General features: G+C 30.6%; 1 protein-coding gene and 1 non-coding gene across 2 annotated transcripts; both read left to right on the top strand.

Annotated features, from left to right (window-relative positions):
- The first annotated feature begins 6,898 nt into the window (after positions 1-6,898).
- TRNAG-GCC (transfer RNA glycine (anticodon GCC)) lies at positions 6,899-6,969 on the top strand. Its single transcript has one exon. It is a non-coding gene; the product is annotated as a tRNA-Gly (tRNA).
- A 6,654-nt stretch (positions 6,970-13,623) lies between these two features.
- Positions 13,624-14,733, top strand: LOC124831757 (glutathione S-transferase U17-like). The gene is made up of 2 exons (XM_047305835.2): positions 13,624-14,014; positions 14,148-14,733. Exons 1-2 carry the CDS (start codon positions 13,697-13,699, stop codon positions 14,520-14,522), a joined length of 693 nt encoding a protein of 230 aa, XP_047161791.2. The 5' UTR covers positions 13,624-13,696; the 3' UTR covers positions 14,523-14,733.
- The last annotated feature ends 5,744 nt before the right edge of the window (positions 14,734-20,477 follow it).

Genomic DNA, 20,477 nt, shown 5'->3' with positions numbered 1-20,477 from the left:
ATATATTTTTTATTCCTTGGAGCTTTTCATTATTAAATTGTAACGTTGTATGCACTATCAATTTTATACTACTAAAATACTTCACGTGGTTTTTTTCTATATTACCACACACTTGTCCTCACTAAAGATACAAGTATTATATTATCTTTCCCTATTATGTTAAAATATAATATTGGTTACATTTCTTTTCCTTTTTTCAGATATGCAATTTTATTTTCTCTTTCATACGTAACACGAATATGCATTACTGGGTTTTTAATTATGCTAAAATGTTCTTAATTTAATATACCATATATCGTTCACTCACTTATTGCTTTCTAAGTCGTAATATTTCGTTTAAAATAATTTATTAAAATATAAATTATGAAATATATATATATATATATACATAATTTTAATAGTTAGAATTTTTGACTCATATATTATTTAACGTGTAAGAATTATTATCTTAGTTAAAATTATAAAATGGTTTATAAATATTATGTTTATGATTAATAACACAATTGTTACTAAGGGTAGAATTAGAACTATTAAGTTTGGAATGTGATTAATAACAAATATAAAATGAATATGTTGTACAGAATGTAACATTACTTACTATATTACTTACTATATAAGGTTTGTTTTCTCTTCATCTCATCAACAGAGGTAACTAAAACAGTCTCTAAGACTTTTTATATTTGGAAAATCATATATGATTAATTTCATCATCTATATATTTCCATGAAAAACTCAAATACACTCTTATCTTTTTTTTAACATGAATTAGATTACGTTAAAGATTAGTATATGATTGTGACATGTGGTCAAACATAATTAGTATATTTTTAAAATTTCATTCAGTTGGTATAATAGCAACCCATACTCTTTCATGTGGGTTTTTTTTTAAATTTTGAAATTCTGATTTCTTACACGTATCAACATTACATAAATATACATAAAACAGTTGCCAATTTTCTACCGATCAATCTTTTCTATAGAGTTAGTCATTTTTTTATCCTTGTCTTTAGTTTTTAGTTTAAGATACATGCATGGAGGATTTCTCGCATATGTTACTTGATCTCTTTATCTAGTTTCTTGTCGATCAGTGGTCCTAAATACATATCCTAATCATGATTTTATGATTTGTAGGCATTTCTAGAGTTCTCTAAGCTGAGACAAGGGTAGGGTGCTTTATAGAGCTGTTGTAGCTCTCCAAACAAGTAAAGGAAGCTAATTAGTTGTTTCTAAAGTTATAGTAACTTTAAATTATTTTGATATTTTTATATTTAAATGAACATGGTATTTTGTGGTGTTAAATGAATAACATGATGAATTTGAGTATGTGATAGCATAAATGAGTTTATTATGAGTTGAATTGTATGTGTTGTCAAAGATTTTGATACGTGGTTGGATTTATATTTGGTTAATATTGAGTTTTGAAGTTATATTGAGTAGAAAACTGAGGTAGCATTGTGAAGTGGAAAATATGTTGATTTTTATGTTGGTTTTGGTCTAAAAAGGGGGTTTTTATAGGAGAAAATTTGAGGCAATGGTTAAATGAGGGAAATTGTGGTTTTGGGTCTGTTTTATAGTCATTTAGAACTTGTCTAGGCTTTGAGTTAAGAGAAATCTGATGTAGATTTGATTAGTAGTTGATAGTTTGAGTTTTGTATGGTTTCTAGTTCATTTTAGGGGTTTTGACTAGTGAAATTCTAAAATAGATGGTCTGTGTTGAAGTAGAGGGTTTGGAAGTGAGTTTAGGCAATTGCTAGTAGTCAAGTTGGTTTAGTGCACCTTGTTTCTGGTCTTTTGAGCAAATATGTTGTTTGATGTTTATTTGGAGCTCATTTAGGATTTAGTTGGCCACTTAGAGTATTAGGAACGTGGTTTAAAGCAAGAGAGATGAAATACATGAGACTTTAGTTGTAGGTTGAGTAGTTGAACCTTGATTCCTGACCAAATCATCAAATTCATATCTAATTTAAGTTATAAACCTGTTTTTAAATCATTCCCAGTGTCTAGGATGTCATTTTGATCATTTGGATAGGTATGGGGGGCAACCGAAGATAATTTGGAGATTTTTGCCCTTCTGGTGTGGCACTCAACCGCAGCCAACGATTCTTGCACGCCAAAAAGTTGAGAGCTTTGGTGCTCAGCTAAAATAGAAAGGCGCTCAGGCGCCAGTTTTGCGCGAAAAATGGCGCTACGTGACAAGGATGTGCTGCTTAGCACCATGGTCTTTTACATACTCTCTTTGTTGTGACATTCTATTGCTTTAGTGGTTTCTCTTAAGGTTGGTAATTAAATCTTACTACAAACGACTTGTTGTTTATTTATGTGTGAAAAGTTTATGTTAACGTGATGTGCTTTGTGAGAGGAATTTCTTTGGAAATTTTTTGTGGTGGTTTAAAGTATTTAGGATGTTTGTTTAACTTTATATGAAATGTGATGTATGATTAATCTATATATCGCGTGGTTGTTTCTTTTAACATTAGCTTACCCTTGTGTGTTTTTTGTTTTTGTTGTTTGTGTATGTTTTGTTTCTTTTTGCAAATGGTGATAACATCTCAATGGAATAGGTTTTGGGAGGTGATGACGTAAATGTATGGTTGGGTAGAGTAGTTAGCTATTCAAATTTTATTTTGAAAGACTTTTTATAAATATTTATTTTATTTTCTCCTTTGGTGTTGTATATAAAGAATATATTTATAGTTATTTTAGATAACTCTATGTATGGGTTTGAATATTGTGATAGTTCATACCCTATTTAATATGAATATGTTACAATTTTGACATATGTTAAGATTAAATTTATTATTATTTTTATTTTTAGTATTAATATTATTATTATTATTTTATTTTTAGTATTATTATTATTACAATAATAATTTTTATCTTAAAGATTTAAGAAAACACGTTAAGTGAATTTTGAAACCGATTAACATATATTAATTTTAGTTAATATTATCATATATTAAATTTTATTATTATTATTATTATTATTATTATTATTATTTTCAACCTTAGATAACAAATTTAAAGAAATATGTTAATCGGATTTTTAAATATATTGAGATTTAGATTTTATTATTATTTACCACTCGCACTTCAATTTAAATAATAATAAATTATTATTATTATTATTTTATTATATTTATTTTTATTATTATTATTTTTATTATTTTTATTTTTATTTTTATTATTATGATTATTATGTTTTTTTTATTATTATTATAATTAATATTATTATTATTATTATCATTATTATTATTATTATTATCATTATTATTTTTTATTATTATTTTTATTTAATATATATATTTATTAGCATAGTTACTATCCTGGATTTTACAATAGAATAAAAACAGTGTTGGTGGGATTTCAAAATTTAATATCCGTGAATTTTATTCAGATTTCAAAATTTAGTGATAAATTTTTTAATAAAATTTTGAATAGGTTAATATTTTAAATTGAATTTTAAAATTTGGTTAATTTTATGAATTTTTTAATTTAATTTTGAAATTTTTTAAGCAGATTTCCAAATTGAGTAATTTTCTAAATTGGATTTTAATGAGTAAATGAACGGATGTGTACCGTTAAGAAGAATTAGTGGTAGGTAGCTGGAATAATTGTGGGAGAGAAAAAACAAATTACTCAAAAGAACAGTTAGTTTGGAGGTGTAGGAAGAAAACTTGAGGGAAGAAGTATCTATGGACTTTTCGTTTAATGGGTCTAATATACCATAGGACCCATAACAGCTACACACTGAAATAAAGGACGAAGGTTACCCAAACTTGTAATTTAAAACTTTTTTAAAGTAAATTTATTTATATATTAAATTGTATTTTTACTCTCCAATTTTTTTTTCAACATTTTTTTGAAACTTTTCACTATCTCTAAGGATGGAGAACCCAGAACAGACCAAAAGAGAAGGTGAAGACAAATCATGTAGAACTTACATTTTTTATCAGAAAAGAATATATATAAATAATACATCACTTGGATTGTTCCAATTATATACATCATGATATTTTTGTATCCAAGACATGCTTAGATTCAAAGTATTTTAAATTTTTTTACAAATACAAAAAATCACTTTTTTATAATTATTTTATTTATAAAAGTAGATTGTCAAGGGATTGATGCAAAAATTCATTTTCAATTCAATTTCTTTTCTTTTTCTAATATGCAATTTTATTTTCCCTTTCACAACACGTAACATCAATATATGCATTACCAGGTTTTTAATTTAATATACCATATATCCTTCACCCACTTTCTTTTTAAGTTGTAATCTTTCAATTAAAATAGTTTATTAAAATATAAATTATTAAATAATCACACACACACACACACACACACATATATATATATATATATATATATATATATATATATATATAAATTTTAATAATTGTTAAAACTTTTGGATTATATACATTATTGAAATTTGTAAGGATTATTATATGATTAAATAAAATTATAAAATGGTTTTTTAATATTATATTAACTAAGGGTATAATATTTATATGAAAAGTTGATATGCAGATATTTTATACTAATATTCTGATTTGATCAATGATCAAATTAAAATTATTAAAAATTTAGAACGTGACTCACAACAAATATAAAATAGGTTATGATCCTCAATTATTGAGAAAGTAATATTAATTATTGTATTAGAGTTTTTTTTCTCTTTATTTCAATAAATAAAGATAACAAAAAATAATGTCGACCTTCTATGCTTTGAAGATTATATACCTGTGGTTAATCTTATTACTCATAGTTTCTAATGAAAAACTCAAGTACATTTCTTTTGTCATACATTTTGGATTTGTATGGCTAAAAATACGTGACTAGACACACTTATTATATTTTAGAAATTTGTTCAATTGGTATCAAAGCAACCTATACTTTATTCATATGGTTTTTTTTTTTAAATTTTCAAATTTGAGTTTCTTAAGGATACTAGTGCAATGAAGGGTTTCCATTTTAGTTAATTTACATTCTTAGTAGGTCAGGTCCAATTTTGATTTTTACAAATTTTTTTAACTCGTTTAAATCTGTGATGAATCAGGTTTAACAACTCTAATAAATATCATGGGGTGTTGCTCCCTCCACTGTATCCTTAAGTTAAAAAGATTTTTACTTTTACCCTATTTTAAATAATTTGAAACCTTAATTTTACTTTTTCAGCACCCACCCACGGAACTCTCTTCCCTTTTCTCGCACTTCCATTCCTTTTTCTTCCTAGTTTTTTTTTGGTTTGAAAGCTTCCATTACTGCCGTCGTGTGGAGGAGCATCGAGGAGCGTCCAGAGCATCAACCAGCGTGAGGAAGTATACATCAAAAACAAACTCTAAAATAAAAAAAGTAACCTTTAAAAGGAGGTGACATCTTCAACGGATGTCAACATCTGTTTAATTAAAACGGATGTCGACATCCGTTTTTCCTTAAACGGATGTTGACATCCGTTGAAGGATGTTGACATCCGTTGAAAGATGTTGACATCCGTTGAAGGATGTCACGTTTAAAGGTTACGTTTTTTATTTTAGGGTTTTATTTCAAGGTTTATTCGAATACGGGGAAGCACGACACACACTGCACCACTCCACGCACTGCACCACGAGATCGATACTGCACCACGAGAGCGATACTGCACCACGAGAGGGAGACTGCTTGATAATTCTTTCCACCACCACCAACCTTTGCAACTTGTAGTATCTCACAACGACGAAAGAAAGAGAGGAAGAAATATAATGTTAAAATGAAAGAAAAGTATTTTACTCATTGACGGGACTAGAATAGGTTATTAGTGAAATAGGTTGTGAAGGGATAAAATTAAAAAATAATAACCCTAAAAATAAAATTTTACTGAAGGACAAAATAGTAAAGGAGAGGTGGAGAGAAAAAGGTGTGGTGGTGGAGGGAGCAACACCCAATATCATGCCATAATAAATATAATTATAAGCATAGTATATCACAAATATGCCATAATAAATATAATTATAAGCATAGTATATCACAAATATCCTTGAATGTAATATATGAAAAAAATAAATAATTATTTCACAATCAATTACCATTTTTACATTTTTTGTCCCACTACAACAAAAATACTTTAGTAAGCAATGAAAAATCACAATCACATATTAGTAAAAAATCATTGCCTAAACTTTAGCAAACGAATTATGAATGAATTTTTAGTCATGTTCTAAGTTATTAGGGACTATACTAAAGGCAAATATTATTTTTTTTAGACCACAAATTTTTTTAAATCGTGGCCTAAAATATATGAATACGTAACAATGAAAAAGTTTTTACCTAATATGACATTTGGCAACACTAAAAAAAATTTCTCTAAAATATGACAATAGATAACACTTTTACAACCACTCATAATGTCCACATTTACTTATAAATACAATACATTCTAAAATGGAGTACTCACTCAATTTCTTTCATTCTCATTTTATATACTCGTTATGGTTTTACTGACTCAAGTGTCAAAAATTTTTATGTAGGTATCTCTTGTTTGATCTATGATCAACTTTTATATATCATTTTTATTCTCGTAATTTTAATATATTTCTTTGTGTTGGATTTAATTCCCTCATCACGTTGAAATAGAAGCTTTGATATTTTTTTCTTATTATTTATTTATTACATTTAATTTGGTTTTACTACTTACATACAAAAGTTCAATTATATTTTTCAATTTTCAAAATATGATATTATAATTATTTTTCATTCAATTAATCTCAAAATCATTAAATTTTAATTCACATATAATATAATTTATACAAATGAAAAACGCAGTGACAGATTACAAAATTAACAATATCAATTTCAATAAAATATATACTCTTCTAAGGTTTATAGTTTGAAATAATAATTCGCAACGCTCAAAACAACAGCACCAGTGGTCTAGTGGTAGAATAGTACCCTGCCACGGTACAGACCCGGGTTCGATTCCCGGCTGGTGCACTCAATTGTTTTCTTACGTTTTAAATTTCCAGTTTATATGTTTATTCATTTAAACACTATTGCTCTGCTTGGTAAATAGTATATAAAATATATTTTATACATCAATAAGTGTCTGGATTTTTTAGTGACTCGTGTCATTCTCTAAATCACACATCTATGTGCCATGCCAGCACTTCTAGCATGCTTACGTCATGTCAAACCATCTTATTAAGAAAATTAGCTTGCTCACGTCATGTCAAACCATCTTATTAAGAAAATTAGCTTGCTCACGTCATGTCAAACGATCATATTAAGATAATTATGTGACTTAATTACGTCTAATTTAAAAATATAAAACCAATTTTTAAAGAATAAAAGAAAAATGTGCTTTTCCCTACACTTCACTAAGTTCATCCAACACCTCCTAATTCTTTTTTAGTTCCAACTGTTCTCCTCTCAGCATCAATCAGAATATTTTGGTTTTATAAAAAAGCTTACCCATCTTCAAAGCTTCCTCTGTCGCATGTCATGCTTGAAAGCTTACATCCCCTTTCTAAGCTGTGTTCACATGGGGTTAATTTACTGTTAACGATGATTGGGGAGCGAAGAAACGAAGTGAATGTCGTGTTCGTTTGATAAGAACTGCGCGGAAGGAATAGGAGGCAATTGCGAGACGGACACCTTTTTCGTCACCCGGGGGAAAGCGACGATTTGGAGGGGATTTAGACAAAATATCTCGTGTACCCCTCAAATATTTCCTAACTCCCCAAAATCCTTCACTCTCTCTCTGGCCCCACCACCCTTCTCTCTCTCTCACAACTCTCACACCAATCTCAATCTTCATCAACATTCCATATACTCACCATTTTTTTACTCAACCTTCCAAGCATATAGAAACAAGAAAAATTGAAAAAGCGAAAGCAGGTAGCTATTTGGTGTGTGAAGGAGAGATCTGAGTGAGAAGGTTTGTGAAAGGAAGGTGGTAGCAGAAGTGTTTTAATTATATTTTTTAAATTATTTTTAATAATTATTCCAAATTTTTAATTTTTAATAAACATTTTTACAATTAAATATAACATTAATAAATATAATTTTATATTACTTTAATACCTAGGGACATTTTGGTAATCTTTAATTTCTACTAATTAAATTAAATTTTTAAAATCGTCACATCAATCAAATTCTACACTAATTCTCACAAACTTCAACCCAAAATTCACTCTTAATTACCTTCAAATCTCCTCAAATAAACACACAAAAAAATCACCCTCAAATCCCCTCAAATCCACTCAATCACTCTCCCCCAATCACCTCCAACTAAACACACCCTAAAACACTCTTCTTTTTTCTCCATCCACATCTCAAGCTTTATGCGCATTCTTCTCGTGCTCCCCTCCTTTGTCGTTTTTCACCATTTTTTTTACGTTATGAGTGCTCTTCCTTCCCCCTCCTCACTGGTGTTAGTGTCGTTGTAGGTTGTTGTAGTAGGGTATCTTCTTCTCGCACATTTCACGTACATTAAGCTTCCTAGCGTCCAAGTTAGTAATTTTGATTTCGTTAGAGCTCTAGTATATAATGCATGATGTGTGATGCTATGATAGAATATATGTATGTGCTTGTTTTCTGGTGGATCTGCTTGAGCATCCTTTTTCGGGTTGATCTGTGCTAGGTTTTTTCCGCTTCATCGTTGTTGGACGGCGTTCAGAGGAGTCGCAGGCTTAACCGTAGTTGGAATTGCGGTTAACACCTGTCGCACTTGGAAGTGCGGATAAGTGTGGCCATCAGTTCGATTTGCAATCGTAGTTGGATCTACAGTTGGGTTTTCAAAGAATGACACTGTGGGTGATCCGTAGTTGGAACTGCGGCTGAGACTAACCGCACTTGGATCTGCAGTTAGTTGTCATCGCACATGGAGTTGCGGTTTGGTTTAGGTTATTATTTTTGGTTTTTTATTTTTTTATTACGTTAGTATATTTTATGTATTTTGAACATATTGTTTGTTTGTAAAATTTGATATTGATATATTCTTTAATTTTAATTTTCATGTTAGTTGTTAAATAAAATGTAATATATTTTTGGAGTATATTTTGAATTATTTTATTTGTTTGTTAAATTTTGTTGAAATTGTTGTTTTCTTATAAATTTTAAATTTTTATATATTATTTATTATGTATATAATTTTATTTAATTTTTTTAAATTTTTTTAAATTTTTTTATGAAATTGCAATATTTATTAAATTATTTATTTAATTAAATAGTTATTATTATCTGTAAATTTTATTTTCTTACATATTATTTTTTATTTATTTCTAATTATTTAAGTATTATTTATGTAATTTTTTTGTTATTTTAATTATTTCTTTATTATTTTATTATTAATTTTATATTTTTTGATTCGTTATTATTTGTTTGAATATTTTTTATTATATAATTATATATTTTTCTGTATATAATATGTTAATAATATAATTGGTTAATAGAAATGGTTAGAACTAGATGTGCATCATCTTATCGTGGTGAGGCTTCATCCTCTCATGGTGAGCCATCATCTTCATCACATGATGAAAGGAGACGACCTACGGCATATGCTCGTAGACGCATAGAAAAATATCGCGTGGACGTCATTGATGAGTATGATCATGAGGAGTAGGAGGATTTTATACAACATGGACATGGTAAGGATGATTATGTTGAGTAGGAGGATGTTCAGCAGCAGGATGACTCTAGTGAGGAAGAACATGAAGCTGAAGGTGAAGATGAAGATGAAGATGATGGATTCCCAGGAGGTCCACATGACACCTCCTTACTTACCCACTATACCTAGCATGTTGCATTTGCCATATGTCAAGGTCGGGTTAGTCATCAACCTAAATGTTAATTGTTTAATAATTGTTAGTTTTTTTTTATATAATTGTGTGTTTTTTTGTAGGATCGAAGGAGGTTAAAGGTGATCTCCCATGGCAAAAAATTGAAGCATTTTGGAATGTACGGTGAGGCCATTGAGCCTTATATCTCCATGTCGGGGTTGGGTTCTTTAGTGAACCTCTCATACGAGTATGTCGATCATGGATTGGTCGTTGCCTTTTCGGAGAGGTGGCACCTGAAGTCTAATACTTTCCACCTCTCGATAGGTGAGATGAGTGTCACATTAGATGACGGTTCTCAATTTGCTCCACCTACCCATCATGGGTCAATTTTGTAAGGTTGAGGAGTTAGAGTATGATGAGGCTCGATCTCATATTATGGAGTTGCTTGGCGTGGACCTCACCAAAGCTTCAGCTGAGATGAAACAGTCACGCGGTCCAAAAGTTAGGCTCAGCTGGCTACGTGAGGTCTACCAGGAGTGCATTGAGTAGAAGCGTTGGGAGTGTGCTGCTCGGGCCTACTTGTTGCATCTGCTTTGATGCACAAGTTTTAGGAATAAGAGTGCCACTCTAATTCGAGTCTCGTATCTCCTTCTTTTGTGAGACTTGAATGCTTGTTCGAGATATGCTTGGGGAGGAGCAACACTTGCACATACATATGAGCAATTAGAAGATGCTAGCTTCAGTGAGGTCAGATAGATAACTGGATATTCCACTCTTCTATAGGTACATTACCATCTTGTAAGTTTATTTTAATATATTTTAGCAATGAATAAAATAATTTAAGTAATGTTTTTTGTAGAGGAATTTCACCCAGAGGAATTATTCCAGGCTGATATCGTGCTAATACACAAGCACATGGTAGGTCGTACGTTGAGATCAAAATGCATCCACAACGAGCACTGTCCATACCTATTTGATTCACTCGCTCAATTTCATCAACAATAAGTCCTAGAGCGTATCGTGAAACACGTCCAACAAGTCTTCTATAGCTCAATCCTTTGTAAGCATCACTCATTACGTTAAGACTTTTTTCAAAGGACGCCTTGATCTTATTATGTTGTAGGAGGGAGCATAGGTCTCCCATACTAGATCCCAATAATCTCTTCAGGTTCAGTGCGCAGACTCAACCCTGTCACAAAACACATTAATACATTAGACACAAATATGAAACACATAAGTAAAAAAATTGACAATAAAAATTACCTATTTGTTGTAGTGTTACCTAGATGCATAACTTTGTTCGTCCACGCCTTGACGAAGTATGTCTTGTACGGAATGATCCAAGTGCGGTTGACATAATAAAAAAATAGAGGCCATGCAGAAGAGGCATACTCAAGACAATGAACATAAGCACCAAACATCGACTGGTCGTCACAATCCATGACATTTTGCCACACTTTCATCAACACATCACATGCCTCAACATTATCCACTAACATCTTGCATTTCGCTTTAACATTTTTCATAATGTGGAATGTACATAGCATCTTATACATCTCCGAAAATACATTACTAATGGCATTTATCAAAGCAAGGTTGCTGTCAGTGACAATAACGCGTGGATCGCCCTATGATGTCAATAATAATCCTTTGAACCTTTCCAATGCCCAAGTGAAATTATTTTGGCGTTCAGTTGAAAGCAATGCAAAGGCAACTGTAAATGTTAAACCAGTTGATGTGACTCTAACAATCTCCAGCAACGGAAGTCGATATTTGTTCGTCTTGCACGTCATATCCATTAAGAAAACAATATTAAATGAATTGACCAAGTGCACTGAAATAGGATGTGTCCAAAACAGGTCACTTACCACGTCAGAATCGTCCAAACATTTACTTCTCTGAATGTATTTGTCTCTATCTAACAACATCACCAACTGCTGTGTGATGGGAATATTTGATCAGTGGAAAACTGATCTGTGTAATTACCCTCACCCACTTCATTTAGAAAAGAAGAAAACTCCGACATAAAATCAGAATTTATTTGAGAATCGAAAAATAGATAGTTATCCATCTTATATAATTAAATACGACCTACAATAAATATTACAATATTAAAATTTAATAAATAACAAATAATAAATAAAAAATTAAGGAAAACTTTTAAAATTAAAATCAAACTATAGAGAAGTTGTTTAAGCTAAAAACATTCAATGTTCTTAGTGAAAGCTTATATTTATAGACCTAGAAATGATTATTATGCTCATGTAATGAGATAGACTATTTTTCTTTCCCAAGTGGACCTTAAGTCCAATTTTCAGAATCAAAATATACTACATTTCTCGTCTTAAAGCCGCACCAATAATACAGAAATCAAAAGATACAATTACAAAAGGACCATACTATTAGCTTCTTCTAAGGGGCAAAATAAAGATAATTAGAGAAGGACATTGGGATGATGGAGAAGGCAAAAGAATGATGAGACATGAGTGGAGAAGAATCGGGGGACCAATCTACGACACAAGGTATGAAGATTACAATGGACACTAACATTTTCACTATTGGAAACTTCATAACCCATCCAACTCAGGCTTACACAAATAAGTAGTTGATTTCACGTAGCTGACAAAAACCAATGACAAAAACTATATGTTGCTATGCACACTCATGCAAGTTGCCAGACAAGTGGCTTTACAAGCATCACGGGTTACAACAGGTTTGAATTCTCCCGTCACTGAGCACAAAGATCTACCAAACGGAGGATATTCTAAAAATACTAAGAACATGAAAGCAATCGACGATATTCTAAAAATACTAATAACATGAAAGCAGTCGCACAAAAAGTTGAAAATCAACTAAGCTCAAAATTACCCAGGAGGTTTTCCTCAACCTTCGTGAAATAGAGGTCATTCATAACTAAAACTACGCAACTGACTAATAACTAACACATATTAAATAAAAAATCATATAACATAATACATAAAATACAAAACATTTAGAGGAAATTAGGCTGCACAGTGCAAACACACTTGGAAGTGCGACCCTTCAAAATCGCATGTCGAAGTGCGGTTTGGGGCAGCTGAAAATCGAAGTGCGGTTGTGTATAACCGGCGTCCGAACGACAACGATCTAAAACCATAGCTCCAAGTGCGGTTAAGTGTGTTTAATTGAAATGTTAACTTGTACGAGCTTTCTCAAGACGTTCTTCTTCTCCTCCAATGCCACAACACCACCACCACCAAGGATCACCACAAGCACATATCACCACCACCACGAATCAGAACCACCAACTCAAAACAGTTAGTCGTTCAGTGAACAAAATGCTAGTAATAGTGAAGTGAACAAAATGCTATGCTACAATGAGTGAAAGAATGGAACCACGAAGAGGAGTGCAAAGATTCATACAATCAAAAATTGGATTGTTGATAGTTAGAAAAATTGTTGGTGATTAAAATATTATTAAATAATTATTAATTATGTTTTGATTTTATTAAATAAAGGATAAAAACGTAAAATTAGGAATACATAATAAAAAGGGTGAGGTAGAAGGAGAATGACTCTGAACGAAGAGGAATTTATAGATACATTTCTAAAATCAAAAGATCACATCACCTCTCGTCATTTGACTCGGTCAAATAATTTTTTATTACAGTGATATTACTTTTCGATTTAAAATCATAATATATATTATTATATTATTTATTAAAAGTAGTGTAAAATAAATGTTTTTTTAAGATCCGTGTCAAACTAACTTTTCTCCCATTGAATTAGTACAATAATTTTTCAAACCCACTACTACCTAACACCAATGTGTATCACCTCTCAACTTTTGAGTTGATTATTAATTGGTTGCTGCATCTAAAAGTTAGTTTTTCTAACCTGCCTTCTCATATCTATTTACACTTAAAATCTATCAAATAACAAACACATTACAGTGCATAGTTATGGCTAAAAACGACTTGAAGCTTTTGGGTGGTTGGTCCAGCCCTTTTTCTCTAAGGGTGCAGATTGCCCTTGACCTGAAGGGTGTAGATTATGAGGTTATTGAAGAGACCTTTAATCCCAAAAGTGAACTTCTTCTTAAATCAAATCCTGTGCACAAGAAAATCCCAGTTCTCATCCATGCAGATAAACCCATATGTGAATCTGCAATCATAGTCGAATACATCGATGAAGTTTGGACCCATGCTCCCTCCATCCTTCCACAAAATGCCTATGATCGAGCTAATGCCCGATTTTGGGTTGCTTATATCGATGACAAGGTATTCATATACATATATGTGTGTGTTAGCTTTTTCTTCCTTTTAAGTTGTATGAAAACTTAGTTATCATCATAACTAAGGTTTCATGTGATTCTCATTGAATGAGTACTAACTGTTTGAACTGGGAGTGTAGTGGTTGAAGGCCTTAAGAAGTATTCTAATGGCTGAAGAGAATGATGAAGAAAAGGAGGCAGAGTTTAAGGAAGCAGAAGAAGTGTTTGAGAGGATGGAAGAAGTGATGAACAAGGGCAGTGAAGGAAAGGCCTTTTTCGGAGGAGACACCATTGGATTCATTGATATTGGTTTTGGATGCTATCTGAGTTGGATCAGAGTGTTGGAAAAGATGAATGCAAGAAAATTGATTGATGAAAACAAGCACCCTGGCTTGATCCGATGGTCTGAAAATTTTGCTGCTCATCCTGCTGTCAATGGCCTTATACCAGACACTGACAAGCTTCTTGAAGTTGCCAAGGGTTACAAGGAAAGAGCTCGTGCAGCTGCAAACTAAATATAAATTTAGAAATTTGTAGTTTTTTTTTTGTTTCTAAATGTTGGCATGAACTTTAGCTTAAAATAAAACTAAAAAAAAAAGGTTTTAAAATAAATAGGTTCTGGGAATTTGGGTGGCTTCTATCATAAAGTTCTAATTATTAGTATATTACACTGAATTTGATGGTTACAGTTACGTATTTATAATTGATTTTGTTATGTTTTTATTTTTTTTCGTTTTTCTTTTCTATATGGTTATTTATGTATTCTGCATTAAATACACTTGATTAAATTTTTTTAATATAATATGATGTCAGAATTATATACTCAAACTCTTAGGGCTTATTATATTATTTTGAGTGTTTTGAGTGGATTTGAGAGAGTGGATTTGAGAGGATTTGAAGATAATTTTTTTTGTCGTTTATTTGAGTGAATTTGAAGGTAAATGGGAGTGAATTTGAAAATAATTTTTTTTAATTTGTCACGTTAATACAATTTTATACTAATTCTTTCAAATTTTATTTCTAAATTTACTCTCATTTACCTCCAAATTCACTCAAATAAACGACAACAAAAATTATCTACAAATCCACTCCCTCAAATTCACTCAAAAGAACAAGACATTAGTATTACTATTATTTTGAAATAGTTGTTCAAGAATAATAGTTTTCTTAATTTCGTACTTTCATGAAGGACGTAGCTGAAGTCATTCTCCCCTATACGATTTTTGCTTAATCGGAAGAAGAAACAGTGCTTTCCACACGTTTCCTGAACAAAAAGAAAATGCTTGGTCAATTTCAGTGGCTCTATTTGTTATAATTATATTTAACGAAAATTAGAAATTAATTCCACAAATCGACATTAAAAATGATTCTTTTTTCTTTTTCTCCTTCTTCGTCGTTATATTCGCTTTATTAGTTCTTTATGTTTTCTTTTAACCCATATAACTTTTTTTTCATGACATAATATTATATAACAAATAATTATTTTCTCAATTTATAATAAAACATTCTAATAATAAAAAGGCCAACAATCCTAGAATATTTTCCTTCCTTTCCATGGCCTTCTAGATGTTCCACTCCTTGAACATATTCACTCTTTCTTCCGATCCCGACTCACACTTGATAGAAAGAAAACTTTTAAAAAACAAGTAACACTGAATAATAAATATAATATTTAAATTTATATTCACATTATTGCATTCTAGGATCAACCATCTTCAAAACAACAAAAACTTCAATTACATGATTCACAGTCAGAACGAAATCTGGTAGGAATAAATCAAAATAATGTTCCATCAACACAAAAAACCGGCATCGAAATTATTTTTTCTGAATAGTTCTTTTGATTAAAAAGTTTCAAGTTAGCCTTCCATTTCATTTTTGTTTTAATCTTGTCTATTTTTAAAATAATTATCTTAATTAGGTTAAAATTATTTTTAATGTTATTAACGTTATGTCACGTCTTAATTTATATTTCTTTTAAATTTTACAAAATTTGTTGTTGTTATTTTTTGGTGTGACAGTGTCAAGTGTTATGGTCTGATTTTAATTTAATTCTATATATGTTTTTTCTGATTCAATTTAGTCTTAACTTTTTTAAATAAAATAATATTGTCTCCTTCATCAAATTTGTTATTTGTATAAATGTTATGCTGATATTTTTTTTTATTAAAAATAACTTTTTAACATATTACATATTATTATATATTATTAACTCATGATTTTTTAATCATGTTTTTATAATAAATTTTAATATAAATATTAGTATAATATTTATACAAATAATAAATTTAGTCCTAATTAAAAGATAACCATATTTATTATTTGTATAAATGGTATTTGTGAGACCTCGGAAAATTAAACCATAATTATCATGTCAAATCTGTTATTAATGCACTGCTGAATCACCTGACTGCTTCCATAAATGCACCGAGCCACACACTCAGTCTCATTAAAACGCACTCACATTCTCTGCTGCACGCCTGCCAATTGTCACGTTAGAACATTCTGATTCTGCAGTGGAAAACAGGTGTCTGCATGAGAGTGAACGTTCGTTTGACGTTGGGAAGAAAAATGATTTTCTGAAAACATTTCTTCTCACTCTCTGCATTCACCTTCTTCCTCACGAAAACCCAAACCTCATTTTCTCCACCTTCTCTCTAGAACCTCCCAACTTCTCTCTACTGTAATTCTCACGCTTCTACTCCGATCACGTTTCAGCACCGTAGAAACGTTCCTGGAGACGTGAACGTCATTCTGGACCGAACAGAATTGGGATCGGAACTGGTAAGTTCTAGTCGCTAACCGTTCGTCCATTTGGTTTCATGCGAACCCTAGTTTGGTTGCATGCATAGGTTATAGCTCTGAGTTGCTTCTGATTTCTGGTGTTTTAGATTAAGTGAAAATTGTTGAGCGAAACCTGAGGGTAGAACGCTGTTAGAGGACGAACTAAACCTTGTCTTTTTGGGAGTACACTGCTATCCAGGTAAGGGAAGCTTAGTAACTTAATTTATACGTGCATGTTGTATGATATGAATTGGATGCATGAAAAGTATGTTGATTGAGCTTCTATGAACGATCAATGATATTAAATATGTTTTCTGTTGGTTGAATTGCATGTTGATTTTGATACGTATGAAAGGTGTATGACTATAGTATAGTTTGATTTATTAATATGATGAAATCTGTATAGTATGAGAATTAATAATGGATATGAATTTACAAGGTATGAATCACCAGAGAAATGTTGAGTTAAGATAGTTGAAAAATCTGAATATGATAATTCTCCCTATGATAAATTACGTTCGTCATCGTACGGTCTTATACCGTTCGGTTTTCCTGAAAATGACTTAGAATGGAATTCTTTCATTTGGAAAGAACTCTGATCGAGAACGAGCGTCCCCATTTGAATTACTATGTTTGAGCGTTCGGCTTAGCATAGAGATGTCGTATACCTTAAATCAAATAATATTAAATTACACCTTAAAATAAGTAACGCTCGGTCTTATACCAAGCGTTCATCCTAAATAGCGCTCGGTCTTGTACCAAGCGTTCGTTCTAAATGGTGCTCGGTCATCTACCCAGCGTTCGTTCTAATGTAGTGTTCGGTCTTATACCGAACGCTTGTCTTTACCTTGGATTTTCTTGACGGACGTAACTAGCGTTCGTCCAAATACTTCGTAAAAGTATATTGTCGCGTTCGGTCATTGACTGGCAGTCGACTCCTTTAAACTAATGGTTCACAGTGTAGTCAATTCCTCATCTTGTTGTATCTTCATCCGACTGGATTCTGCTTAACCTCTTGGGACTTAGAATATTTTGAATATTGATGGTATCATTCTAGAGTCATTTCATTCAACTGAATTGAGTAGCAGTAACGTTCGTCAAATAATCATATGTCGAGTTATTCTGATTGGCGACGAGTACTTCTCGGTCTCGCTGTTCACGTTCGTCCTCATCCTTCAGAGGGTTGAACATTCGTTATTTTGGGTATTTGAAACGAATGATGAAAATGATAATAAGGTATGAAGATTTAAAAGGTGAACATTATATGGAACGATTATACAATTATGGATTTTGGACGAGCGTTCCAGGGAGGAACGACTCATATATGTTGAATATTGGATTGGTAAAGTATGACTGTGGATAAGTTAAGACTCGCTGTCCATCCTGATGTTCCGTGATACTCATCTTCACGTAGAAGAGGGTAGTTCATGTGTGGGAACGACAGGAGGTCCTTAGTTCATCAGTTAACATGGGCGACGTAAGAACAGACTAACCTCGAGTGGCAGCTGTTTGGTGTATCCCAGTTACTACATCACTCGGGTGCAAGGACGCTTGTAACTACACAGATTCATACAGTCCGGACGGTCGTCTTATATATATATATATATATATATATATATATATATATATATATATATATATATATATATATATACACATATAAAATTTGGATGATGTTATATGTTAAACTCTGTACTTGTGTGAAATGAAATGTTTATTGTATGTTTGATGTATAAATTAAAGTACTTAAGCTTACCCTTTCGTTTTTCCTTGTGTTGTCAACTGTCTATGTACGTTCGTCCTGTCTTGCAATGATCATCCGTGTGGATGTGAGCAGAAGGCGAGGTCACTCTGGAGGACGTCATTGAAGAAGAAAATCTTGTCGAGGTGGAAGTCAAGGCCGAGCCCTAGAGCGCTCGTTTAGATTAGGGTTGTAGATGTTAGTTTTCAGTTTTGACGTTCGGTTAAATATCTTGTAAAACCGTTCGTCCCAGTTTATCCCTGTTCATGTTTTTAGCTCGTTATTTTTGTAACCAAGCCGTTCGGCTTTTGGAACCTTGATCCATTATTGTAAAGACTACACTGTTTTACTGTTTTAATGTAATTAATTCTGATTATGGTAATTACTGTATTTTGGGATGTTACAGTATTAATTAATTTATTCTTATAAAAAGCACATGCATTAATAATATATTAGTTTTAAATACTTACTTCTTTTGTAAAAACATGTATATTTAATTAGTTAACATTTTTAATTAATTAGTTTTAATCTTATAAAAAATATAGATTAACAAAACATGATCATTAATAATATATAACACTGTAATATGTTAAAAATTCATTTATAATAAAAATATCATTATAGTATTTACATAAATAATAAATTTTGTCCTAATTTCAAAAGGGATAATATTGTTTTATTTTAAAGAAACTGTGATCACATTAAATCAAAGAGACATTTATAGGACTAAACTAAAATCAAGATAAGATAATAATATTTGACACTTACTGGTGACATTTTGAAAAGTATCTTATCTCTTTCTTATTGTTCTATATTTGGATTTATTTTTTATTCTATTAGCATAGTAATTATTACTAGTTTTAAATCCTTGAAGAAGTTCAAAATTTTTTTGTTATACTCTAGGAGATTTAAACATACATCACAAATAAATCCTTAAAAATGATGATGATTCACATCTTATAAAACCTATATTATTTATCCTATTCTTTTGGTTTCTTTTAACAAGAAAATATACAAGTATCATATTATCTTTCCCCATTATGTAAAAATATAAAATAAACTACATTTCTTTCCTTTTTTTGAGATGTGTAATTTTATTTTCTTTCACATGTAACATCACTATAAATATGCTAAAATGTTCTTGATTAGTTCACTCACTTATTATTATTTTTAAGTTGTAATCTTTCGTTTGAAATAGTTTATTAAAATATAAATTATGAAATACATTATATATATATATATATATATATATATATATATATATATATATATATATATAATTTTAATAATGAGTTGGGTTCGTATTTTAACAATCTCATTAATGCAAATCAATGTACCCAAATTAAAAAATATGATACATCTTATTTAATTTGGTGAATACCCTAAATAAGTAAACACAATGAAGGGGAAGTCAATAACATAAAAATGAAGTTTTAATGTTAGAAACAAAAAAAGTCAAATATATAAATGGTTACGATCACTAAATGGTTATCAGTGGAATCACTTCAATGAATTAATTAATGAATCTCACGCAACTAATATATATGTTTAGATAATAGTTTTACCCATTATTTCCTTCTTTACCTATTTCTATCAGTTTTCCATTTTGGGAGATGTATTTTTTTTTCACTCTCGTAATTTTAATGTATATCTGTGTTGCGTTTTATTCCCCATCCGTATTATCTTCAGTTTGGTTTCATATTTATCAAAAAAAGTTCAATTAATTTTTTCAATTTTCAAGATATCATATTATAATTATTTTTCATTCAATTAATCAGAAACCATCGAAAATTTTAATTCACATATAATATAATTTATGCAAAAAAAAAGTACAGTGACAGATTACAAAATTAACAATATCAATTTCAATACATTAAAGGTGAGCAATGTTTCACTTCTAAACCGTTTTCTTCTTATTTGATAACTCCCAACTCCTAACATAAAA

The sequence above is a fragment of the Vigna umbellata genome, chromosome 3 (assembly GCF_029865625.1).
Source record: "Vigna umbellata cultivar VRB3 chromosome 3, Vumbellata_1.0, whole genome shotgun sequence".
In the NCBI taxonomy this organism is placed as follows: Eukaryota; Viridiplantae; Streptophyta; class Magnoliopsida; order Fabales; family Fabaceae; genus Vigna; species Vigna umbellata.
The sequence above is the reverse complement of the archived record's forward strand: the minus strand, read 5'-3'. Positions and strand labels throughout refer to the sequence as shown.